This window comes from Sorghum bicolor, chromosome 10, assembly GCF_000003195.3.
Source record: "Sorghum bicolor cultivar BTx623 chromosome 10, Sorghum_bicolor_NCBIv3, whole genome shotgun sequence".
NCBI lineage: Eukaryota > Viridiplantae > Streptophyta > Magnoliopsida > Poales > Poaceae > Sorghum > Sorghum bicolor.
The window spans coordinates 6,819,691-6,847,374 of NC_012879.2; the positions used below are offsets into that span (position 1 = coordinate 6,819,691).

The window sequence follows — 27,684 nt, forward strand, 5'->3', positions numbered from 1 at the left end:
TTCTCATCAGTGATCAGCTGTCAGTCGATCAGTCCTAGTTGATGCGTTCGATCGCCGCCGCGTTCCATCGAGAATCCGATCGTATATCCAAAGCCGGCGCGCTGGCGCCGCTTGGAATCTGCAACGTAGTACAGCCGTCACCATCGCTCCATCAGCTTTGCTTCCGCCTTCTGAACGCTACGCGCATAATTCATGGCTTTATGGCTTAGTGCCTGATGACACTGATCGGACAATCCGGCCGGCCTGCTTCAACCCGGCATTTGCGGTTGCAGGCCTCTCGCTCCCGTAGTACTGTTGTCTGTGTAAGACACGCTGTTGGTGTTTGTCTCTAATAATAGAAACTTTCGTGTAAATATATAGGCTGAATGGAAGTAGCTAGGTAGCTTTTTAAAAAATAAAAGGACATTCTTGAAAAGAGTGCCTCACAATCCATATATCCCAGGAAAAATAAAGACGAGAAAAAAGATGGAGAACGAGAAATAAAATGACCTCTTCTAAAAAAAAGTACATTGAAACATTGGCCGTCTTCTTCGTTCGATCGTCTGTTCGTTTGTCGGAGTTTGAAGATCACGTTGGTAACCAGTGAATTGTATGTCATATTGACCACTCTTAGCTAGGCCAGAATTATTGGGTGCGGATGAGAGAGGTGCAGGAAGCTTTCTGGCTTGTGATTTTTGATGCAACAAGATTTGCATCTCTCTACCGGACTGGTGGAAGGAAAAGCAGGATGCATCCTGTTCAGAAAACACTCCAAAAATATCTCAAAAGTTAGCTAGCTTAAGGCAAATCAATCCCAAGAACGTTCAAACAGCGTGTGGTTTTGGTCTACGGCGCAGGGATTTGTTGGTTTTTCTTAGCATAACAAGAATACATTGTTTCATTTGAAATAGCCCTAAACAAATATAATTAATCATTTCTAGCTCGGGGGAGGGACCGAAAAAAAATATTTTAGGCCTTTTTGGTTTATTAGAAAGCCAACCAAGCCAAACCAAACTTTGTCTCATGCCGCCATATATAGGGCTCGTTTGGAAAGTCTTGGAATGGCATGGATCGTGCACCTTGGAACCAAGCCCATGCCAGGGCGAGCTCTCCTGCATGCCAAAAACTGCATTTGGCAGGTCACAAGTTGTCATGGGTTACCGTCCAAACCCCCGCCGTTCCAAGTGGGAGAAAAATTCATTAGGCCTTGTTTGGACGTAGTCGGTTTCGCATCAATCCACATGTGTTGGGGTGGATTGAAGTGAAACTTGAACTAAATTCCACTCCAATCCACTTCAACACATATGAATCAAAGTGAATCCGACAACATCTAAACAAGGCCTTAGGTGAGATGCGGAACTAATCTCGGTCCCTCTTGCAGTCTCATGTGCGTGCGCGCGCTGCACGGCCCTCAGCCCTCGCATCGTTGCCGCTAGCAAGTGTGGACGACATGGCCTTAGGCCTCTCCCATGGATGAACCCGGAGGGGATCATCGGGTGGCCACACGCGGATCAACCATACCCCCTCGTGGGGTCACATCTCTCTTGATTTGGTTCCCAGAAACACCAAACGAGGCCTAAGCCTAATAGGAGCGTATACTGTATTTGTTTGGAGGCCAAATTTTTGATGGGTTCTCAGAAAATTCAGTCTACCCAGCCAGTTCCATAGAATGAGTGCAGGGATTTTGCGCTGGATTTGCTGGCACCAATTTGGCCCAGCAGCCAAAGGGCATGCGAATATTAGATGGCAACGGACAATAGGTCTAGCTAAAGTGCATTAGTTGCGGCATGACAACATTCAAATGAGTAGGGTTCGTGAATGATGACTTCAATTAGCATTCTCATTGCATGCAGTATTGTATTCACTTAATTTGATCTAATTTACATTGACTATGTTCTGATGTCAAATAATATTTTTGACAACATGTGGGACCTGCTTGTAATACTCATAAGTCAGAACCTAGAATGCATTAATGCATTGGCCATGTTTACGGATTTTGTCTGGCTAACAATCTATAAACAGCATCAATGGACTAGCATTTGGCCCTACTTTACTTTTGACTAGGGTCAGATTTTGGCTTCGCCTACCGAGGACACGAGCCAAATGGCCTCATGTGCTTAATCATAGCACTGCTGTCTAGGTACAATACAATGGGCAGATCCAATCCGAAAAGTCGAAATCGTAGATATATATGCCCCTGCAGGCTGGGGGTACTGATGCCTCGTGGATGCCTAGCGCAACATAGCATAGATGACTTCCACCGTCTAAAAAAATATAACTCTCATTTTTTGAAAAGTCAAATAATTTAAATTTTAATCCTAATTAAATTTATATAATAATATCATTATACAAAATAAATATTATTAAATTGATTATGAAATATATTTTCTTAGTAAATTGTATTGGAGCACAAATATTAATAATACTATACGTTATAGAATATGTCAAGCGTACACTAGTTTGACTTTATCATATAAATATAGGAGGTGACTAAAGATAAAGCCGACAAAGATCTTAGGACGGTCCAATGATGAAGCTGGCAAAAGGATCTCATTAACATCTATGCTAAAGATTTTGATGGATTTTAGAGATTCGCTCATTTCTATTCAATTAAAATGAAGTAAATCCTAAAGCTCACATGTTTTTTAGATAATAGATAAACAAATATCCGGCCTCTACATCAAGAGATGTACACAACCACTTATTACAGTGTTTGGGAGAATCACAGTGAGAGCCATAGTCTTATAAATCGACCAGAACGCTAAGGCAAACAATATAAATGTTTCCAACCTCTATTGAAAATTTCTAGAGCGATTATTTCTAACTTCTTGCTCATCCTTGAGAGGGCGTCCTTGGCTGACTCGTCACGCTGTAGCTGGGCCCAAGAGCGTAACCAATATGCTCCTCTGAAAATTACCTGCATAATTGAGTTAGTTTTTATCTTATTAAAAATAACATCATTACGGCATCTCCAGATAGCCCAGCAAAAAGCAGCCACCCCAACCCAAATCATATCTCTAGCCCTTCTATGTTGATTAATCAACCAGTTTCCAAACATATGGCTGATAGATTTAGGTTGGTTAAGATTAGTAGCAAAAAGGATAATCCTCCAAAACATTTTAGTAAGGGGGCAGTCTAGGAATAAATGTTGGATAGTTTCATTCCCATTACAACAGATGTATTTCTGACTCTCCTTCCAATTTTTCCTAGCAAGGTTGTCTTTGGTTAAGACAATCCCCCTTTGCAGGAACCAAAGAAAGATTTTATTTTTTTAGAGGAATTTTTATCTTCCAGATCTTCTTATGATGGAAAGGTGGTCGTGTATCAATAAGATGGAGATACAAAGAGCGGACAGAAAATAACCCTGATTTGGTTAAGCTCCATGTAAAGTGGTCCGATCCTTCCACCAATTGAACATTAGAGATCCGTGCTACTAAATTAAGCCATTCCATAAGTTTATTATCCACTAAAGCCCTTCTAAAAGATAGATATGTTTAGAGGGTTTGTGGCCATCACTTTCGAAACAGCTGCATGGGGCTCACGCACTATATTATATAAGGACGGATATTTAACTTTCAGTGGCTTATCACCTACCCATGTATCATCCCAAAACCGAGCTGTAGTTCCATCTTTAATATCAAAGGAACCTTTCGCCAACACCTCATCTTTGATATACATGAGGCCTCTCCAAAAATGAGAGTCATTCGGTTTGGCTGTCACTTGGGTGAGGGTCTTAGATCTTAGGTATTTATTTCTTAAGAGAGATTGCCATATGCCTTCTATATTTAGCAAATTGACCAGCCATTTTGCTAGCAGGCATTTATTTTGTATCTGTAAATTTAAGATACCTAAGCCTCCTTGGTCCCTAGGGCGGCACAGGATGTCCCATTTAGCAAGTCTATATCTATATCTGTCTGTGGAGCCTTGCCAGAAGAACCTTGATCTAAAATGATCTAGGTTTTTAATGACTCCTTTAGGGATCTCAAAAAAGGACATCATAAATATGAGTAAGCTGCTTAAGACTGAATTAATCAGGACTAGTCTTCCCCCATAAGATAGGTATTTTGCTTTCCAACAAGAAAGTTTCTGTTGGAAACGCTCTTCCACCTTGTTCCAATCAGAATTCAAGAGTTGTCTATGGTGCATTGGAATACCTAGGTATCTAAAGGGATATTTTTCTGAGTTGCATGCAAAGAGGCTAGTATATAAGGACTCCATCCCTTTTGCTGCACCATAGCAAAATATCTCGCTCTTGTGGAAGTTGATCTTAAGCCCAGATAACTGTTCAAAAGCGTATAGTAACAGTTTTAGATTTTGTGCTTGTTCTGGGTCATGATCTAAAAAGATGATGGTGTCGTCCGCATATTGTAATATAGACAGACCATCATCTATAAGGTGGGGGACGACTCCTCTTATCTGACCATCGGCTTTTGCTCTATTTATAAGAAGAGCTAGCATATCAGCAACGATGTTAAATAAGATTGGTGACATTGGGTCACCTTGTCTGAGACCACGTTTGGTTTGGAAGTAGGGGCCTAGTTCATCATTGACTTTATTCCCCACACTTCCACCGGTGACCATTGTTTCGATCCACCGGCACCATTTGGGGGAGAAACCTTTCATGCGTAGCGTTTGTTGTAGAAAGGACCACTTCACCTTGTCGTATGCCTTTTCAAAGTCAATTTTGAAAATGACACCGTCTCTTTTTTTGGTGTGTAGTTCTTGGATGATTTCGTGTAACATTACGACCCCTTCCATTATGTTCCTACCCGGTATAAAGGCAGTCTGCGTTGGCCTCACCACTTTTTTAGCTACCAAGCTCAGTCTATTCGTGCCCACTTTAGTGAGTATCTTAAAGCTCACATTAAGAACACAAATCGGTCTGTATTGCTGAATTTTTATGGCATTATTGACTTTTGGGATTAATGTGATAATGCCAAAATTCAAGCTGTGGAGATCGAGGGCCTCCCTATGAAAATCTGCAAATAGGGAAAGAAGGTCATCTTTGATCACTCCCTAGAACACCTGATAGAATTCCGCAGGAAATCCATCTGGCCCTGGGGCCTTATTATGTTCCATTTGAAAAACTGCATCCCGTACTTCAGATTCAGTGAACGGGCTAATGAGGATATCATTTTCCTCTGGGGACACCTGTGGGATATCTAGTTTATGAGCCTCCATCAGGGAGATATCGGAGTTCTTCGGGAGGCCAAATAGGTCTTTATAATAATTAGTAATATGATTTTTGAGACGATCATCACCCACCAGCACTCCTTGATCATTCTCAAGTTTGTAAATATATTGCTTACGGTGTTTCCCATTGGCCACTAGATGGAAGAATCGGGTATTGGCATCTCCTTCCAATAGGGTTTTTACTTTGGCCCACTCATACCATTTTAGTTCCTCCTCTCTTAGAAGACTAATTAAGCGCTCTCTTAAATAATGTTTCAGATCAATTTCTTGATCAGATAAGGGGGAGTTCTCGGCTTTCTTATCAAGATCATCTAAATGCGCTAAAATAGTCTTCTTTTCTTTTCTGTAAGACCCTACAGTGTGTTTTGCCCAGCCTCTTAGATATTGTCTGAGCCTGCGGATCTTGAATTGCCAACGTTGAAGCGGGGAAGCCCCGGAGCATGGTGATTGCCAGATTTTTGCAACCATATCATAAAATCCCTCCCGTATCAACCATCCCCTCTCAAATTTGAAAGGACGATTTTGGGTACAGTGAGTTGAGGCTCCTGTATTAAGCACTAGGGGAGTATGGTCAGAAATATTTCTATCCCTAGTTTCAACTGTTGACAACGGGAACATGATTTCAAATTCAGTGCTAACGAGGACTCTATCCAACTTTTCAAAAGTTGGGTTATCCCCTGGCCCAGCCCAAGTATATTGGCGACCTGACATCGTAATCTCTTTAAGATCTAGGGATTCAATGAAATCATTGAACAAATTAGGCCATTTAGGATCCAAATCTCCTGAACTTTTATCCTCAGGAGATCTCATTATGTTGAAATCTCCTCCTATCATATAAGGAAGCGTTTCTTTGTAACAGGTGTTGGCGAGTTCAGCTAGGAAAGCACTTTTGTTTTGGTTTTGTGCTGGGCCATATACTGAATAAAGCACAAGGTGCATTAGAGTCTTAGTACCACCTAAGATATTGATTAATGGTCAATTTGGTTCGACTATAAGCTATGGAAAACTGTTATAAGCTATGTATTATGAAAAAGATGTAATCTATTTGGTTGAAATAATTATGAAACATATTCCCTCTCCATCTCCCTAAAACAACTAAGAACATCTTTCTATTTCCACTCATTTAGAAAAAACAAAAGTCGAATGCCATCCTTTTTTGGCATATGCGACCAACTAAGCTACGTTCGGTTAGCCTAGAAATAGGCCCGTAAATGCACCTATATACCATTTGAACTCAGAAGGACGAAAGAATGACATTTTGGGCTCTTTTGGTTTAGAAAGCCAAAGACAAACCGAAGTTTGGCTCATACCCTCATAATTTGATCGCTATTGTATTTGGTTGGAGACCAAATTTTGGTAAGTTCCTACAAAATTTGGCCAGATGGCGACTGTATCTGTATGCCTTTAGTACGTGTATAGTGCCAGTGAGTGAGATGGTGCACATGTTGCTACTCAAGTACGTACTAAAGGCATACATATCGAAGACGACGATAATCCCTATATGCCTGCAATTTATCTACCTCTCTCTCTATACTTCAGAGCTGACTTCGGATGGGCGCCTAGCAGCCAATGACCCTCACATTGTATGAGGGCGAGGACTATTTCATCCTAGATTCTAGAATCAATTAATAGACAATTCATTTTATCATCAAGCACAATTAGGAGTCCATTTGATCCCAATTTGATCAACTACAATAATCAACATAGTCTATTGATCCATATTAACACTTCGATTGTTATAATCTATAATTCTGACTATAATAATCCTATATAAATAACCAAGCTCTATTTTAATCAAACCCTCTATTTACCGGTTGATCGACAAATAATCTTATATCGCTACAAAGAATAGTTCCATCGACTCCTCATACATGCATCCTAATGCACATTCAGCAGTACACATAAGGAGAGTACATACCGTTAAGGGTAAAAAAAAAACCCTGAGAGCTAGCGTGAGTGACAGCCCACAAAACAGCTGCAACAAGTCTGCTATGATCGTGAAAATAGCTAAAGCGTACCTCTAATGTTTTTCTTTCACCTTTCGCTAGGTGTTTTTGTGGCTATTTTTTGGCATACACGATAGACTATTGTCTGTAATAGCCCTAAGCAAATATGTTTAGGCTACGTTTGGTTAGGCAGGAATAGGCCCATAGTGCATCTAGAAACTATTCCAACTCAAAGGGATAGAAAAATAACATTTCAGACCTTTTTCATTTAGAAAGTCAAGCACCAAACCGAAGTTTAGCTTATGCCCTTGTAATTTGAACGCTATTGTATTTGGTTGGAGGCCAAATTTTGACAGGTTTCTACAAAATTTGGTCAAATGGCTTTTGCATTTGCGCCTCTAGTACGTGTAGAATATTTGCCACTGAGCGAGATGGTGCACATATAGCTGCCTAGGTACATACTCAAGGCATACATATCTTAAACAACGATATAATACTTTTGTGCATGCAGTTTATCTACCCCTCTATACTTAGAGCTAACATCAGATGGGCACCTAGTGGACAATGCCCCCACATTGTAGGGCGAGCACTATTTGATCTTAGATTCTAGAATCAATTAGCAAACAATTTATTTTATCATCAAACTAGATTAAGAGTCTGTTTGATCTCAATTTGATCAACTATAGTAATCTGCATAATCTATGATCCAAATTAACACTTCGATTACTGTAATCTATAATTTTGATTATAATAATCTTATACAAATAATCAAGCAGTGTTTCAAATAGACCCTATATTTATAGGTTCATCGACAAACCACTTTATATTGCTACAAAGAATAGTTCTGTATAGTCCTGATTTCTAAAAAGTATGTCACTGAGATATTGGTGACTGGACCGTGAAAAAGTGGAAAGTAAAATTCGGACTTAAAGGGTATGTGCTCTTCCGATGTGCACGAATGTGCATCAGGATACATACACATCGGGATAGAGAGAGAGAGACAAAATAGATGCGTGAATCTCAATGCACATCTAGTGGTGCATATCAGGAGAGCACATGTGTGAGTGACAGCCCACAGAACAGTTGTATCACACCTGCTATGATCGTGGAAATAGCTGCAACCTACGTCTAGAATTTTCTCACCTTTTGGCTAGCTGTTTGTTTTTTTTGGCATACGCAATCGACTGTTGTTTGAAATAGCCCTAAGCAAATATAATTATGCTACGTTTGATTAGCCAAGAATAGTCTACAATACACGCTTAGAAACCATTCTAACTCAAAGGGGCAGAAAAATGACATTTTGAGCCTTTTTTATTTAGAAAGCCAAGCAAGTCAAACCAAAGTGTGGCACCCTAAAAACCAAAAACTTTTTAAGATTCCCCATCACATCAAATCTTGTGGCATATGTATGGAGTATTAAATATAGATAAAAACAAAAACTAATTACACAGCTTATCTGTAAATCGCGAGACGAATCTTTTAAGCCTAATTACTCCATGATTGGACAATGTTTGTCAAATAAAAACGAAAATGCTACCGTGTGAAAGCCCTAGTTTGGTTTTGGATAATTGATGAAACCCTAGTACTAACCTCTATACTAAGTGTGTGTAGATTTAATAAGGTTGGTACATGCCAAGTGATGGAGCAAGTGATGATCATGGTGGCGATGGTGATGACCACAAGATGATCAAGTGCTCAACATGGAAAAGAAGAAAGAGAAAAACAAAACCCTATGGAGATCAAGGTAAAAGTATTGCTTAGGGTTTTGGTTTTGGTGATCAAGACACCATAGAGGGTGTGATCACATTTAGGATAGATAGCTGTACTATAAAGAGGGAATTCTTTGGCTAAGCGGTTATCAAGTGCCACTAGGTGTCATTGTTCTTGTGCATGCATTTAGAACCTAGTGAACTAACTTAACTCCTTCGAAGAAAATGTTTGTGAAAATGCTAACACACGTGCACATGTTGGTTTACACGTTGTGGTGTTGGCACACTTTGAGAAGGAGGTGGAGTTTGAAGTGTAGAGAGAGGATGGATTCAGCGCTTTTCGAGAAAATGAAGTGCATATTTTCTATTGCGCCGGTGGGAAATTTGGAGAATTCGCGGGAGACTCACCGGACGCTAGCTTCTGGAGCACCGGACGCTGAGTCTGAGCGTCCGGTGCAGACAGTGCCTGTTCCAGCTAGGGTAAGGCACCGGACGCTGGCTTGAGCGTCCGGTGATTAGCGTCCGGTGTGCGGGCGTTTTGCGACCCTCTCTGCGCATGGGTCCGGTGAGCACCGGACGCTACCGGTGCTTAGCGTCCGGTGACCCGCAGGTTTGCGGAACTCTCTGCGCATGAGTCCGGTGTGCACCGGACACGTCCGGTGCCAACTTGCTCAGCGTCCGGTGCACTGCAGGTGACCGTTAGACTCTGACACGAGAAGTTCAAAAGGCGACACGTGGCTGTTGTTGGAGCACCGGACGCAGGTGTTGAGCGTACGGTGCCCCTTTAAGAGCGTCCGGTGACCCCGAGTTTTGCCCAGTGAAAGAGCCAACGGCTCTATTTGTTTGAGGGGCTATAAATACGTGTTTGGCCGGCTTGGGGCTCACCCTCTTGGTATTCTAACATAAATAACATCCTTGTGAGCCTAAGCAAACACCTCCCACTCATCTCCTTCATAGATTAAACATCTTTGTGAGATTGGGAGTGATTCCAAGTGCATTTGCTTGAGTGATTGCATCTAGTGGCACTTGGGGATCGATTTGGCTGTGGATTTCTTATTACTCTTGGTGGTTGCCGCCACCTAGACGGCTTGGAGCAGCGGAGGAGCTTTGGCACGAGTTGGTGATTGTTCGTGGCCATCTCCCGGTGATTGTGAGGGGTTTTGTACCTTCCCTGGCGGAGAGCCGAAAGGTAACTCTAGTAAAGTGCTCGTGTCATTGAGCTACCTCACTTGTGGGTAGGTTCTTGTGGTGTCCTAGTAAGGACGAGGTTCGTGCTACACCTCTTAGCCACCGAACCACCAAGTGTTGGTCGACACAACGGGGACGTAGCGTGCCGGCAAGCACGTGAACCTCGGGAGAAAAATTGTGTGTCTCCATTGTAATTATTCATTGGATTTCTCCCAGTGATTGGACTTCATATTATTGATTGGTTCATCCCCTCTACGCGGTAGTATAAATATCTTATCCTATCCTTTACTTATCGCAAACTAGTGTAATTAGTTTAGTTGCTTACTTTGCCTTGTGTAGCTTAGTTCACTAGTGTAGCTTGTAGAGACTTAGTTCTTGTGTGTATAGTGATCTTAGCAACTAGAATTGTTGGGTAGGTGGCTTGCAAACACCCCTTTAGAGCTAGAGCAAAAAGCTTCGCTTTGTTATTTACTAACCTCTTGCTCTAGTGAGTTTGTAGAATTTTTTAAATAGGCTATTCACCCCCCTCTAGCCATATTAGGATCTTTCACCGTGTCAAAATCCAAAAGTTTTTCGGATCTAAACAAGGCCTCTGTGTTGGGATTTTCGTTGGATCTGCTTGCTCTGATTTGGCGTAGCAGCCAAAGAGCATGCAAATACTCCATTACATGGCAGCGGGCAATAGGTATAGCTAAAGTGCATTAGTTGCGACAGGACAACATCCAAATGAGTAAGGTTCGTGAATGATGACTTTAATTAACATTCTGATTGCAGTATTATTATATTGCACTTACTTTGATTTAACTTACGTTAACTATGTTTTAATGCTAAATATTTTTCACAATACATGGGACCCGCTTGTTATACTCACAAGTCACAATCTAGAATGCATTGGCCATGTTTAGGGATTTAGTCTTGCTAGAAATCTAAACAACATCAATGGACTAAGCATTTGGCTCTACTTTAGTTTTGACTAGGGTCAAATTTTGGCTTGGCCTGCCGAGGACACGAGCCAAATGACCTAATATGCTCATCATAGCGCTGCTATAGTCCGGTTGATCTAGAGGCTGTGGTCTGCAAGGGATGGTCGGATCAGTGTGGCCAGTGGCTAGATCACGGTCAAGCGGCTAGTCCATGTAATTGGCGACAATGTTGTGTGGCCAGCGGCCAAATCAGTAAAGGGATAACCAAAACGGCATGCACGCCAACCAGATCTGCGAGGTGACAACACGATCCACGTGGTCAGTGGACAGATATCGGCATTGAGAATGCCATGGTGGGTTGCACGTTGGTGGTGGACGATGGTGACACTTGCGGGCGCCACTCCCTTGCTCGGGCATCGTTTTGCACCTTCTCCATTAATCCACGACATCTCCTCCACTGCAAAGGCCGTGGAAGGCTATGAGAGCTAGACGACAGTGACATCTACGAGCGTCGTTCCTTCGCTGGAGGCGTCGTCATGTTTCATGCGGATCTGCGGCCATATATTAGCGCTGAGAAGGCTATGATGAGTTGTATGTTATTGATGGATGATAACTTCTCTAGCCCACTACATCTCCTCCACTGAGACCCGTCGTCTGGCGCCTATGGGTGTCATTCCCTCGCTAGAGGCGTCGTCAATTGTCATGATCCTTGCCATTCTGCACCTTCTCCATCAGCATGCTAGTACACTACATTCTGGACTCCGCCAATGGGACCCGATGTCATGGCTTCTCCCACTTCCCTACCCGCTAGTCAGGCATGAAGTCCAAGAGGTCTTAAACGCTAGCAGACATCCCATATGGTGGAGAGTTGCTCCTACGATGCATGCTATCTTCACTAGATGAATGTAGCCGCTTGAAGACGTATAAGGTGAAGAGTTGCTTTTACACAAGATCAAGACATGTTGAAAACAAGGACAATGAAGAAGTTTTGAAGCTTAGTCATTGTAGCTCTTTATAGTCCTTATTAAGATCTCTTTCTTGTTGTTTTTGCTCCTCTATTTTGAGGCTTTAAGTCTAAGAGCTCATGTAACTGTTGGTTGCATATATCCCAAGCAGATAAGAGGCTGGATTTTAACTTTAGGTTTGGCTAATTGACGCTCAACATGGTCTGGCTCGTTCGTTCCTAGCACATTTCTGTGCGGCAAAGTACGGTAAAGTTAGTTTTGATTTTAAGGACATATGATCTCACTTCTCACTGAATTCGTATTGAGAAATGTATAAACACATATCTCAATACAAATTTGCATTGAGATATATATTTATACATTTTTTAATGTGAATGCAGTAGTAAAGAGAGTGAGAGCGCGTAGCAAAAGAAACCGCGTTCGGCAAAGTTGGCACAGACACATCATGCATGTCCGGGCAGGATCGCACGACCTAGCTAAAAGCTGTCAACCTCAGCCCAAAAAACAACATAGGCCAGACTCCGAACGCGTGGCCCGATATGAACGAAACGGAAAAAAAAATGGCGAGTGGGTCATCAGACATACACGGCCTTTGGTCACTCTCGGAAGGGCCGGGCTGTTCGCCCGAGCCATGCATGCATGGCAGCCATCACGCCGTTCGTACTTTTTTTTGGTCACCACGCGCGATGGTCGGTAGACTTTTTCTTTCGTTTTCCAGGCTTTTGGAAATTCATTCATCCATTTTTGTGATGAGAGGAAGGAACCGAGTGACCGATCGCTCTCTGGTGGAGAAAAACGAAGATGGACACCTGACGAGCGTGATCGTAATCGGAATTCAGAATGGCTGATCGCTGATCGGTGATCGCTCATGCGCTCTTCTCCACTTCTAGCTAGGTTCTAGCAGCTTTCTTTCTTTAGGAAGAAGAATGGGATTGAGGTGCGAAGCCAGGATTTGAGCATAGGAGGTGCCAGCCAACAACAATCATATGTGATAAAATGCTTATACGTTAATAGCATAGATAATATCCAAATAAAAGTTTATGTTACTTATATACATAAACGCTAAAAAATGGTGAAAAAGAGAACAAAGTTTAATTTGCACTAGGTCTTTAACTTCCACTACATCTTAGACAAAAAAATATCACGGTAATAACACATAGCAGATAGAAAGACAACATAAAAACTAGTCCTAAATACTCCCTCTATTCTAATTTATAAGTCATTCTAAGAATTTTGGAGAGTCAAAACATTTCAAATTTGATCAATATTATAGAAAAAATAGAAAGGTTTCATGACATCAAATAGATATTACTATGAAAATATAACTAATGAAGAACCTAACGATACCTAGATGGTATCATAAATGTTATTATGTTATCATATAAATTTGGTCAAACTTAAAATGCTTGACTCTCTAAGATTTTTGGAATGACTTATAATTTGGGATGAAGGGAGTAATATAGATCAATATGAATTGAGAATAAACAAGCAAAACACTGATTATATTTGTTAACAAGCAATTAAAGCACTAATTAGTATCATTATCTTGCTAATTGAATGATTAGGCCTTGTTTAGTTCCAAATTTTTTTGAGAAATCGACACTGTAGCACTTTCGTTTGTATTTGATAAATATTGTCCAATCATAGACTAACTAGGTTTAAAAGATTCACCTCGTAAATTCCGACCAAACTGTGCAATTAGTTTTTGTTTTTATCTATATTTAATACTCTATATATGTGTCTAAAGATTCGATGTGACGGAGAATCTGAAAAATTTTGAGGGAGCATTGTGGAGGCGCGAACATGTTGTGGGGTGTCAAGCCCCCCTTCGCCCCGGGGGTGCTACAGTCCGAGCGTTCGGACCACAACCTCGGTCCGATGACCAACGCTAGTTTCCCGCCAATCAGACGCCCCACCCGCGGAAGCATGCAGCTAGCGTACAGCTTAGGGGGCCACCTCTTATTCATAACTTTCAATCTACTAAAAAAGTCATAACCGCTAAACTAAATAGCCAAATTAAAATCTGATTATACTATCGGATTTCTTACAATAAATTCTTTAAAACAAGATCTCACATGTATATATTTAGATAAAATTTTATTAACGAATATTTATCTTATAAAGATAGAACATTTTTCTATTGAACAGAGGCATGTTCTACGTTCATAGAACAATGTTCCATCTTTGTAAGAATAATGTTCCCAGTTTAAAAGAACAATATTCTAGTTTTAGATTTATAAAATTAATATTATAATATATATATATATATGAATAAATAAATAAATAAATAACATAAATAAAAATAATAAAATCTAGAGTAAAGCATAGGGGGAAAACATTTAATAGAGAATTTTTAAAAAAACATCACATGGTACTTTTCAAACATCCTAAAATATATTATAGAACATCACAAGCATACTAAACGAGCATCGCTAAATACACCATAGAACATCATTGAATACACTATAAAACATCGCAGTATACTACGCGAACATCACTAAAAACATTATATATATCCATACGTGTACTAAGTGAATATCAACAAACACACAATAGAATATCACTAAGTATATTATAGAGCATCGCATATATATTACGCGAACATCACTAAATACATTATAGAACATCATCTGTATATTACACGAACATCGAAAAAACATCATCATGTATAATATATGAACATAGCATCTCATAAAATACCACTTATATACCACGAGAGCGTCACAAAGTATATCACAAAACATAAAATAATTAAGTATAGTAAAAACAAAAAATATAAAAAAGTTAAAAATATAATAGTAAAAAATTAAAAAGAATATCATAAGGATATTTTTCAAACATACTAAATTAGACTATAGAACATCACTGAATACACCATAGAACATCACTAAATATATTATAGAACATCACTAAATATATTATAGAACATCACTAAATATATTATAGAACATCGCATATATATTACGTGAACATCACAAAATTAGTCATAGAACATCATATGTATACTGTGTAAACATAAAAAAAATATTGTAGAACATCACATTATACTACGAAAACATTAAAAAGTATCACAGAAATCACATGTATAACACATAAACATTAAAAAATCATAAAATATCAAATATATACTACATGAATATTAAAAACATTAAAGAAAAAATAAAAAAGAAAAGCAAAGAAAATAAAATAAAATAAAAGAGAAACATAAAAATATTAATAAAAATCACATGAAAACAAAAAATATAAATAAAAAATAAAGTACCAAAAAGAAAAGATAGAAAAGAAAAAAGAAATGAGAAGAATAAGAAAAAAAGAAACTAACATACTCCTACGTGAAGGTAGACGCAAAAATAAAAAGAAATATAAATAAAAAATAAGCACAAAAATAAAAAATAAAAAATAAAAGAAAAGAATGGAAAATGGAAAAATAGAAACAAAAAAATAAGATAAGAAAAACAAATGATAAATAAATGAAAATAAAAATAAAACATACTTACTTACCTACAGCGCACGTAGTAGGAGGAAGAAAACGAGAAAATAAAATAAAATAAAAAAGAAAATATACGTACATCCTAAGAAAATCCTGCAATGGTGCAGCAGGTCTCATCCACATCTATCGCGTGAAAAGCTAACGTCTGGAACCATCATGATGCCTGGGAAACCATCGGCCTCCGAGCGGGAAACAGCGGCGTCTGCGAGAACAAAAGAAACAGTCAGGCCCACAGCGCGCCATAAAATAAAACATCCGACGGGGTGGGAAACATGGGCGGAAAACGGGGGCGGGAAACCATCGGACCGAGGCTCCCGTCCGAATGTTCGGACCGGAAGATTTCCGCTCCGCCCCTCCCTCCCTTTTGCCATTGATGGGATTGACCTACGATATTTTTTAAGCGATGATTGGCTTACCCATTAGCCAGGTCATTGCAACACACCGGAGCCCACAAGCGACCCGTATCAAAAGAAAAATACTATTTTATTAGAAAACTTTTTAAACTATTGATGTAATATGTTTCTTATTTTCAAAGTCTAAAATCAGACATATTACCCTTAATAGACTCTCAAAATCATTAAAATTACTTTCCTATCTTGCTTTGAAGTGATTGTGAAGACAAGTTTATTAGTTCCTGAGTTAAAATTTTTGGTAAATATTCGGTAAGGTTTTTAAGCCATAAAAATATCTAGAAGTTTCTAAAAACTATTATACAAATCCTACAGATAGATTGGAATATGAAAATACAACTAAAATATTTAGATATTGTTAAAATATCTATAGAATGTTGCAGAAATTAGATCTATCTATAGATAAACGGGAAAAGTATTAAAAAAATCTGAATTGCCAAAATATTCTAATTGATGTCTAAATACATTTAAAAAAAACTCCACAACAAAAGCACAAGACACAACCGACACAAACGATAGCTTGAATGCATGCATTTATCATTAATGCATGCTGCATTAATGATAGTGTCATCTCATGTTTTTATTGTGTAAAGTTTTTAAAATAAATTTAAACATCAATATAATGTTTTGAGAATTTTCAAAACAATACTTTTTTCTACTTTTCTAGAGCTAAATACTTTTTTAAAGCTTATATAGATTTTTTTCGTGAGCTCTAAGCATTTTATTTTGGTTTTTCATGTCCCTATCTATCTCTAAATTTTTCCTTGATCATTTTTATAAGCTTAGAGACATTTTATGTTTTAAAATATTATAAGGAATTTAATGACGATTTATATATTATAACCACTTGAATCCATTGCATGGAGGTAATTGATCGGTTTTGAGAGTTCGACGATAAGATGTGAGGATAAAAATCAAACTAGGCCTTGTTTAGTTCCCACAAAATTTTACAAAATTTTTCAGATTCTCCGTTACATCAAATCTTTAAACGCATGCATGAAGTATTAAATATAGACGAAAATAAAAACTAATTGCACAGTTTGGTCAAAATTGACGAGACGAATCTTTTAAGTCTAGTTAGTACATATTTGGATAATATTTGTCAAATATAAATGAAAGTGTACTATTCCTATTTTGTAAAAATTTTTGGAACTAAACAAGACATCATAAGTCTACGGAGGTAAAATTGATTTTTTTCTCATAAGCAAAAAAGAGGATTGTCTTCCACTCTTCCTTGCAGTGTACTTTGGGCCTAATCTAGCCCAAATACTTCATTCCACATAATCTGGCCCAAATGCTCCCAACCCACGTCGCTTCACGAATCGCGACTCACGCACGTTGCTAAAAAAAAAAAAAACCGCACGACTCACGCACTCACGGCTCGCAAGCGCTTCTCTTCCCGTGACCGTGGGCCCCGCCGCCAGGGAGTCACATACATCGTGCCAAACGGAATTTCATCCCAAATTTTTACAATTTAGCCCTTTTTAAAAAAAAATTCTCTTTTGGACCTCTAGAAAATTTAAACTCAGTTTTGGACTCAGGAGGTCGACGCCATGCTTCATGGCGTCGACCCCCTGGGTCCAAAACTGAGTTTAAGTTTTTCAGGGGTCCAAAAGAGAATTTTCTTAAAAAAAAGACCAAATTGTAAAAAAATCATGAATTTCTTCATGTTATTACGGGCGATATACGGTGTACGGGTCTACGCAGAAAAGCACGAAATTGAAAATCCCCGACCATCCCTTTCCCAAGTTCCCAACCTACCCTGCAAGCCATTGCTCTCCTCTCGCCGTCTCGCGTCGTGCAGAGTCCAAGCTCCCACGATTGACTCCACCGCGACCGAGGGAGGCTGAGAGAGAGAGAGAGACGCCCGCCTCCAGATCGGCTGGCGGGGATGGCGGCGTCGGTCTTTCCGGCGCTGCTGCTCGCCGTGGCGGCGGCGGCGGCGCTGCTGCTCCTACCGGCGGCGGAGGCCGTGTGGCTCGAGCTGCCGCCGTCGGGGACCAAGTGCGTCTCCGAGGAGATCCAGCCCAACGTCGTGGTGCTCGCCGACTACTCGATCATGTACGAGTCCCACCCCAGCTCGCACCCCACCGTCGCCGTCAAGGTACGCGCCCCACGAGTCCACGACTCGCTCTCGGATGCCCTTGGCGTGCGGTTTTCGTCTCGTTCATTCTAGTGCTTGATCTCGATCTGGGCCGGTGAACTGTTGCGTGCTGGGATCTCGGTCTAGGCGAATCGGGACGCAACTGAGGCGCTAGATTGCGCTAACTTTTCGTGCGAATTAGTCCTGCAACTTTATTGTTGGCTGATAGAGCTTCTGCGAGTCAAAACTAGCACCTATGAGAGATGAACGGAGGGAGGAATTATACAGGTTCTAGTACCTAGTACGGGACATTTTGTTTACAAATTCGTGTTAAGTAGCTCAGCCTCAGCGTGAATTTTGTATATGAATCTATCGGGAAATCTGCAAATCGGCAGTTCATCATGAATCTGGTCATAGTATATCACCTAATTCATGGTTTCGGGACATTAGGGAAATTGATTTATGAGTCAAAACTGCACCTGACCATTACTTCAGATGGGGATAATCTTCAATTTGGGCATTCCTATGCTGGATGGCTCTGTTCCAAGCAACGTGCATGTGCTATGCTGGGTTTCCATTCTCTCTTGGGAATCGAATTCTTATAATACCAGTTACTAGCCCTAAGCCCTAATGCAATAGGGGTGAACATAACACTAAGGTGCAACGGATGTTGGACTGTGCTTGCTATTGCGATTGTTTATATACCCAAGTGTTGTGCACATCAGAAGAGTTTAATGCATAGTGTTACTAGAGTGACTCTAGACTAAAAAAACTGACTGGAGTCCCACCCTGAACCCTGCTCAATTGCTGACTCCTTGTGCAAACTTCTTCACAAACTTCAGAAGACAAGATTTGATGATCGAGGTTACATGGTGCACTATAGGTAGCAGCAGTTCTGTAGCCATATCTGCCATCTTAAAAACAGATTAACCACGAAAGTCTGGTGCTCATATGTATTATCTAGTTATCCTATGCTAGCCTTGCATTTTTATCGGATTTCTGTAATCAGTTTTTTTTTAATCCCACAATGCATCGCAAGGAATGCTCTGTGTGCTTAGAGAGGGATATTTTTTCCCCTACTTTGTAGGAATCACATTAGAATTCGAGTGTACATACGATTGATGTGATTCATAGTGCCTTAATTTTCAGAAAGCAACTTTAGCATGTATGAGTGGGGTCTCTGTTTTGTTTATATTTTATTTGCATATGGCAAAAATATTCAGTGCACAATCCTTCCCAGTGGAATCGTGATGACCCACTAAAAAGACATAATTAGAAGTTTCTTTAAAAAAAATCACAGGAACTCCATACCTGTAGATGAGATAGTAACATGCTCGCATAGTCGCATGTAACATTTTTATAATCAAACTCAACCTCATTTGTGAGTAATGAAATTGACAAATCACAGGGAAAGAAAAGACATAAAGACATGTACTCTTTTTCTTTTTCTTCGCTCTTTGTCTATGATTTGTCAATTTGATACTAATAAACAAATTGAGTTTGGACTTGAAATTTTATATGCATGCATGTCACCTCCTCATTTAAGTATGGAATTTTGGAGAATTTTTCAAAACTTGTACACATGTCTTTTAAGTGGGTAGGTATTCATGATTCCACTGAGAAAGGGACTTCCTGGAATGGCTTCCCTTGCATATTTTATCTTGTAATAATGGAGACATCAGACATGTCCATATTCTTGTTGAACATATCTAAGCAATGCAGCTTGTTGAATGCGTCAGTTTTTTTCCTTTGATATCCTCAATATCCCTAAATGTTTTTGTTTTTTTTTGTTTATTAGGTTACGTCACCCTATGGAAATACTGTACATCATAATGAAAATGCTACAATGGGTCAGTTTGCTTTCACTACTTCAGAAGCTGGAAACTACCTTGCATGTTTCTGGATAGACAGTGTGGAGAAAGGATCAGGAACATCTCTAAATCTTGATTGGAAGATAGGGATTGCTGCAAAGGATTGGGATACTATTGCTAAGAAAGAAAAAATTGAGGTGAGGCTAAATACAGTCTAATTGAAGTCCACCTGCACTGCAGTAATGCTTTGCTCTTGGTTTCTGACTATTTTCGATCTGGATTCCTTGTTCAGGGCGTAGAACTAGAGCTTAGGAAACTTGAAGCTGCAGTTGAATCCATACATCATAACTTGCTGTATCTCAAAGCAAGGTAAGCTATCTGTCTCTTTTTATTTTTTATATGAACTTCTAGCCGCCCCCACCCCAGTGAAAAAAAAAATCACTGCATGGAACTCGTTGTCATATTGATCCAATTGCAACCTAGTTAGGGAGATTATGTGCAGCTGGTGCCTTGTGGTGGTGGTGCATGGTCTGATGCATTCTTGAATGTTATCGATACAGGGAAGCGGAAATGCGAACAGTGAGCGAGAAAACAAATTCAAGGGTTGCCTGGTTCAGCATCCTGTCACTGGGAGTCTGCGTTGCCGTCTCTGTGCTGCAGTTGTGGCACCTTCAAGGGTTCTTCCGGAAGAAGAAGCTCATTTAAATCCACGTTTTATCAGTGTGTACTTCCCGTGTTAACTACCTTAGGAGGACAGTTTTGTCATATTTATTTCAAAAGCAAACTCATATGATGGACAAAACGGCTGGTTGATGATACATGATACATGACTTAATGGCTAGCAACTTATACTGTGTGGAATTCAGGTCGTCCTTTCGTCCTGATCGCCTTGCAGATGGTAGGAAATGATTGGTGCTGCTTGTGCAATTCCCTCATTATATCTGCCATACTTTAAATCCAGATTTTTTACTTGTATCAGATTGTTTTTAATCAAATACTAGTAACAATTGCTGTAGAAATTTAGAATTGTGATACTGGATACCATGTGCATATGGGCCCAAGTGAACTTCGACCTGTCTCAAGGCCCGGCCCACGTCAGACAGATATCACCTGACGCACACGAGCCGGCTCCAGACCTCCAGTGGTCCTGTCTGAGTCAACCGAACAAACAGTGTGAACGGGGACACTTCGCTGGAAGCTCAGCTCGCAGTCGCAGCGCATCCACCACACCCACACGATGCCGCCGCCTCTCCGCTGTCTCCTGCTCGCCTTCGTCGTCCTCCTCTCCGGCTTCCCCCGTCTCGCCCACCCCTTCACGGCTCTCGAGTCCGACCAGATCGCCCGCTTCCAGGACTACCTCCGCATCCGAACGGCGCACCCGTCCCCCGACTACGCCGGCGCCGCTGCCTTCCTCCTACCCTACGCCGCCTCGCTCGGTCTCGACACCACCACGCTCCACTTCACCCCGTGCAAGACCAAGCCGCTGCTCCTCCTCACCTGGCGGGGCTCCGACCCGTCCCTCCCCTCCGTGCTCCTCAACTCCCACATCGACTCGGTCCCCGCGGAGCCCGAGCACTGGGCGCACCCGCCGTTCGCCGCGCACCGCGACGCGGCCACGGGCCGCGTCTACGCGCGCGGCGCGCAGGACGACAAGTGCCTCCCCGTCCAGTACCTCGAGGCGATCCGGGGCCTCCAGGCGGCCGGGTTCGCGCCCGCCCGCACCGTCCACATCTCGCTGGTCCCCGACGAGGAGATCGGCGGCGCGGATGGGTTCGACAAGTTCGCCCAGTCGGAGGAGTTCCGCGCCCTCAACATCGGGTTCATGCTCGACGAGGGGCAGGCGTCGCCGACGGATGTGTTCAGGGTCTTTTATGCGGATAGGCTGGTGTGGAGGCTCATCGTGAAGGCGGCGGGGGTGCCGGGGCATGGGTCGAGGATGTTCGACGGCGCCGCCGTGGACAATTTGATGGATTGCGTGGAGACCATCGCTGGGTTCAGGGATGCGCAGTTCAGGATGGTGAAGTCCGGGGAGAGGGGTCCCGGCGAGGTGGTCTCGGTGAATCCTGTGTACATGAAGGCCGGCATACCAAGCCCCACGGTAAGTATAGCAATGGTGCTGTCTAATTTAACTTTGACAATACAATTAGTAGTACAAAAATTAGATTCTAGTTTGAAATGGTCTGACGGGCACAATTGCCCCTGTAGTTAGTTAGTTACTAAACAATTTTGCAGTTTGAACGTTTGTACTTCCAACCAAATAGTGCCATGTCTAACTTTATAGGCCTCATTCTGGAGTAGGCTAATAAGCAAAAAGTTTACTTCAGTACTTCTGTTTGGTGTTTGAGATTGCTGTTGCAGACTGAGAGTAAGTTGTTTCCTATGGCTTAGACATATTTTGATATGTGATTTTTTTTCTTAAATCCAGGAGAACTAGAGTATCAATGTAGTAAAAGGAATCAGTCCTTCCGCTAGCTCGTAGACACACCCACACACATACAAACCTTTTATACAGAAAAAAAGTGGCACCACAAATTAGCAGGAAACGGCCATGAACGTGAAGAAAACCTTGGTCACAAAGGACCAAGCTGTTTTGCACCTGCCATACACCGCAATCTGGCAGCACTCTGAATGCTGTGTTTCCGCAACCACTACACAGCCAAAATAAATAACGAATTGAAACCCTTACAGAACTACCTGGGAACCTGTTGTTGTGCACGCAACCACCAGGCTTTTAACATTTACATGTGACTTTATTTTATTTTTCTCGAACAACATAGGAGAGCTGCGTGTCATTTCATTAAGAAAAAGAAAAAGGGGGCTACAAGGGAGCAAGGTTCAGCTAGGCGCTAGGCGTAATCTGGGCGCTGACCCATTGCCTAGCGCCTAGTCGGGAGTACTCGGTTCTAGGCGCTCCTAGGCGTTTTCCTAGGCGTTTTGGCAATATAGCCATAAATTATATATATTATATATATGACTATTGACTATATATATATATATGTATATAACTACTATATATGAGTCACAGACTCACAGTATTTGTGCCAGTAGACATACCTGAGTCCTACTCCTGCCTGTTCCTAGCTCCTGCATGGCTGCAACTGCAACACATTTTTACAGCTAGTATTAGTCAATAACTCAATACTCAATAGACAGCTAGATAGGACACTAAATTGTGACTTATCTGGATGATTTCAGCAGCCTCCCATCCATGAGCACACCATACCTCCAGCTGGTGATTACAATACAAGTGGATAGGACACCATACCTCCCATCCATGATTACAATACCTCCGATTGCAGCAGCATGCACATAGCACACCCTATTAGTCTATTACACACTAACAATAACAAATGAAACAGCTGAGAAGAGCAGCAGCTAATGTGCATGCTACTGAACAAAGAGCAAAGAGCAAAGAGGGGAGATGAGCAGGGGAGGAGCTGGGAGGGAAGGGAGCTCACCTTGGGGACTTGGGGTGGCCGGCGGGGAGGTGTTCCAGACTTCCAGTCGAGGACGAGCAGGGCAGCGGCGGCACGTCGGGGAAGAGCAGGGGACGAACTTGGAGGAGCAGGGGAGGAGCAGGACCGGCGGGAGGAGGAGCAGGACCAGCGGGGGGCGCCTCGGGGATGAGCAGCAGAGCAGGGGAAGAGATTGGAGGAGCAGGGAGGTCGCCGCGCTCCCTTCTATTCTCCCGCGCCTCGGTTTCGTGGCCGCGCGCGCGCCTGGCCGCGCGGGAAATTCTCCCGCTCTCCGATTTGGCGTGCTCGCGCTCGCGCCCGCCTATGCGCCGCCCAGCGCCGACTCCACGCCGCCTAGCGCCGCCCAGCGCCTGGAAGCGCGACTATGGCCATAGTCGAGACGACGGGCTTCGCCTAGCGCCTAATCGTGCCTAATCGCCGCCTAGTCGACGCCTAGCCGAACCTTGCAAGGGAGAGGTCAAAGACCAATCCTTACCCCCACCAGAATGTTACAAAGGGAGGGTCGAGAGATCAATCCCAAAACCCCACGCAGCACCAAAACCTACACAATAATAAACATGATAAAGTTGTTAAATAGGTCCGACAAAAATGAATATAATGGAATCTTTTCATTGTAGCTGTCAGCATTTGTCAGACAATTTCTAGGACATTATCGATTTGGGAGGCTATCTTCCTTTCAGACCTTAATAGTGTATGATATTGAAATTAGCTACAAATAAATGTGGAATTGTTCTTGACCTCTTGCTTCGTTATCCTATCTGATCCTTAGACCATTGTTCTTGTTTTTGGTCACCTGGTTTTCTAATTGTCCATTTTCATCCCTTTACTTCCTTCTTTGCAAGACTAATTATATCATGCAATTTTTAGTTATACTCTTATTATTCAAGTATCATTTGATCTGCATCTGTTCATTGCATGCAATAAATAAGGCACATGGGGAAAAAATTAAAAAAGGGGCGAAAAAAGTAATGACAAAATGTGTTTGATTTTGCCCGCTCTTTACTAATTGGATAAGTAAGCCTGGATTGACAGTACAAAGAATCCCATATAACTCATATTATCAAATTGGTAGAGGTCAACTTGTCTTACATGTGTTCTGATAAGCAAGCTCAAGGGTATGAACCAATTGAACAAGGTTACCACATTGTATCTTTTGAAGTTTCTTAGGCCAAAACGAACAGATCAAATTAAAGGGCAAAGGAAACCATGTCAAGGACGAGGATAATTCTGGTTGAAGTCCCATAATTTTTTCCCAAAATCAGCAACGCAATGTGATTATGTGTTATGAATTTATGATCATCCCATTTGATCGAGAACTATACTTAAACATGCCTATGGAGTAATGATTAATGAACACCACCATCTCAGAATGCTGTAACTCTCTCTTTACTCTCTTTTTGTATTTCACTAAATATTATTTTATCACATGTGTACTGCAACACTAATTAATTTGTACTCATAATTTACTCCAACACATGACACTATAAAAATTAGCACTTAAATCAGTTATCTGCATCAAGGTAAAGAGCAAATCTCCAATTTCTTTTATTTTAAGAGAAATTGTACAGATAGTTGCATGCATCAAATTCAACATTATTGTTCAATTTGTTTGTGGCTTTTGTATATTCCCTAAAGACAGATTGTTTCAGGGTTTTGTGATGAATATGCAACCTTCAGAAGCAGAGGTTGGCTTTGATCTCCGCCTCCCTCCAACTGAAGATATTGAACAGATCAAACGAAGAGTCAAAGAGGAATGGGCACCAGCTCATAAAAACTTGACCTACCAGGTGAAAAATTAGTTTCACTTTCATTTCCATAGATGAAACTAAACCAAGTTCCGCTTTTCCTGAAATACCTTGTTGTGTCATACAGCTAATGCAGAAAGGTCCAGTAACAGATGTGGCTGGGCGTCCCATATTCACCGCAACAAATGAGTCGAACCCATGGTGGTCCATATTCGAGAAGGCCATCACCTCCGCGGGAGGAAAGCTATCTAAGCCCGAGATCTTATCTTCAACCACAGATTCACGCTTTGTGAGGCAGCTGGGCATTCCTGCCCTCGGGTTTTCTCCGATGACAAATACTCCAATACTACTACATGACCATAACGAGGTAACTGAAACCATGCTGCTACCGCTTTCCTTTCCTTGTTCCAGAACGTGATGCTCAAAATCGATGTTTTTTAAATGTTGCAGTTTCTGGAAGATAAGGTGTTCCTGAGGGGCATCAAAGTGTACGAACATGTTATTAGAGCACTAAGCTCGTTCCAAGGCTGATTCGTGAAAGGAAAGTGATGTTTGCATGATTTGTAGCATTGCTGGATTCCCGTCTCATTTACTGAATGAAGGTAAGAGCATCGAAGCTATGGCCTACAGGTTTCTAATAATTGGTTCAGTCTCAAACATGGCAAAGGAAACATTCCGAAACCATCAGGATATGTCAAATATAGGGATATGAATGATAAGCAAAGAACTGTAAATATGATTTAGGGGTTGTGAACTGTTGTACCACAATAGCCCAAAAACCACTGTCTCTGTTGATATATTTTCTGATCTGGAGGCTGTATCGGTTTTCCCCGTGTGCTGGAGCAAACCGGGTGTTGGAATAATTTCTCCCCACGTGGAACACTTTTTTCCTGTCAAAAAAATGCAAGAGAACTGTGTCTGCTTTTTGTTGCTCTCTTTCCAATGCCAAGGCACCAGCGCGAACTGCGAAGTTGAAGCCCTTCTTTGCTCTGATGTATGTCTCCGTGTTTGGGCCGGAGTGGGTGAATGTAGTTTGTTGTGGGAAGAGACAGTAATAACCGTGTTGTTGGGGCTTGTTGCTTGATCTCTCCGATGTGTGCCGCAGACGTTCTAAAAAAACGGTGTGTTCCAGACCAGCGCTGCAGTTGTTTGGTCAGCTTTCTGAAACATCCAGGCCAGAGACCAGTGCCACCGTGTACCGTCTATTTTAGGCCTTTTGTTTAGTTCAAAAAGATTTAAGATTTCGGTACTGTAACATTTTCGTTTTTATTTAATAAATATTATCCAATCATGGACTAACTAGGCTCAAAAGATTCATCTCGTGATTTACAGTCAAACTGTGTGATTAATTTTTGTTTTCGTTTATATTTAATGATTCATGCATGTGCCGCAAGATTCGATGTGATAGGAAATCTTGAAAACTTTTTGAATTTCGGGGTGAACTAAACATGGCCTTAGATAGTTCCAAATTTTTTTTAGAAATTGAGCAAATTTTTTTGGACTAACAAGGCCTTACCTCATCCATTTTTGTGCTAGATGTCCCTAAGTGCCATGATGTTTTCACTCCTCGTGCTACTGAATGTCGCCAGAAAGGAAACAAAAACTAAATCTCAAAGAGGTAATAGATTGTTTGCCTTGTTTAGTTCACCCCAAAAACAAAAAAATTTTCAAGATTCTCTGTCACATCGAATCTTGCGGCACATACATGGAGTATTAAATATACACGAAAAAAAAACTAATTGTACAGTTTGCCTATAAATCAGACGATGAATCTTTTAAGCTTAATTAGTCTATGATTTGATAATATTTATCAAATAAAAACAAAAATACTATAATATCAAAATCTAAAACTTTTTCGGAACTAAACAAGACCCTGAAATATCGTTGCCAACGCCTGACGGAAACAGTCGGGGGAGTGGTTCATTCCTGGGACAGTTTCGTCACCGAGAAGACAATACATTACGGGGCTGCCTGGCAGGATTAGGTTTGTCTAGTTGAGAAGATGAAAAGTTTTTAGATATTATAGTAATTATTGTTCAACCATGGACTAATTAGATTAAAAAATATGTCTTGTAAATTATAGATAAACCGTACCATTAGTTATTTTTTATTTATATTTAATGTTTTATATATGTGCCGTAAGATTTGATGTGACGAAGAATCTTAAAAAGTTTTTAAATTTTAGGTGGAACTAAACAAGGCCTTAAATGAGTGTTCTTAGACCGTTCACTTGAGATTATCTGTCAAATCTGTTACTTATTTAACAATATTTGACGAATCTACACAATAAACTAGCGAGCCATCTTCTTTTTCAGCCAAGCTAATAGGCCATGCCCTGTAAATAAACGACATTGGTGTCAGGAGGACTAATAAATCTCTGCTCCATCTGTGATTCTGCGTGATTGATCTACCCATGTCGGCAACTTGATTGTTGATGATGCGTAACAGGCACAGCCAAAACTGTCGTACCTGCGCCCATGTGCACTGCCCCCATTGCAAAAGCAAATAATCAAAGATGACTGGAATGAATAACTTTACATTCCAATCTTTAAGTCGAACCGCAATTATTAGAGGACATGCATGCTTGTGGCGTGGATTGGAGTTCCACTGCAGAGGCGTTGCAAATATCATATTCGTATATATGCAGCTGCGTAGTAGGAAAACAGAGGGTGTTGCAGGAAAGGTCGTCCAAAGGCACGCTGAAAACCGAGCGTCGATCATGAACCGTTGAACACACATTTGTGGGTGGGCGTGAGTTGGAACTGG

The 27,684-nt window shown here is 41.2% G+C and overlaps 2 protein-coding genes across 2 annotated transcripts; both read left to right on the forward strand.

Annotated features, from left to right (window-relative positions):
• LOC8077343 (transmembrane emp24 domain-containing protein p24delta3) lies at positions 17,505 to 20,657 on the forward strand. Its single transcript, XM_002436634.2, has 4 exons — positions 17,505 to 17,907; positions 19,685 to 19,894; positions 19,990 to 20,066; positions 20,258 to 20,657. Exons 1-4 carry the CDS (start codon positions 17,695 to 17,697, stop codon positions 20,400 to 20,402), a joined length of 645 nt encoding a protein of 214 aa, XP_002436679.1. The 5' UTR covers positions 17,505 to 17,694; the 3' UTR covers positions 20,403 to 20,657.
• LOC8077344 (aminoacylase-1) lies at positions 20,803 to 25,853 on the forward strand. Its single transcript, XM_002436635.2, has 4 exons — positions 20,803 to 21,795; positions 24,823 to 24,960; positions 25,046 to 25,285; positions 25,369 to 25,853. The coding sequence occupies exons 1-4, from the start codon at positions 20,935 to 20,937 to the stop codon at positions 25,447 to 25,449; spliced, it is 1,320 nt and encodes a 439-aa protein (XP_002436680.1). The 5' UTR covers positions 20,803 to 20,934; the 3' UTR covers positions 25,450 to 25,853.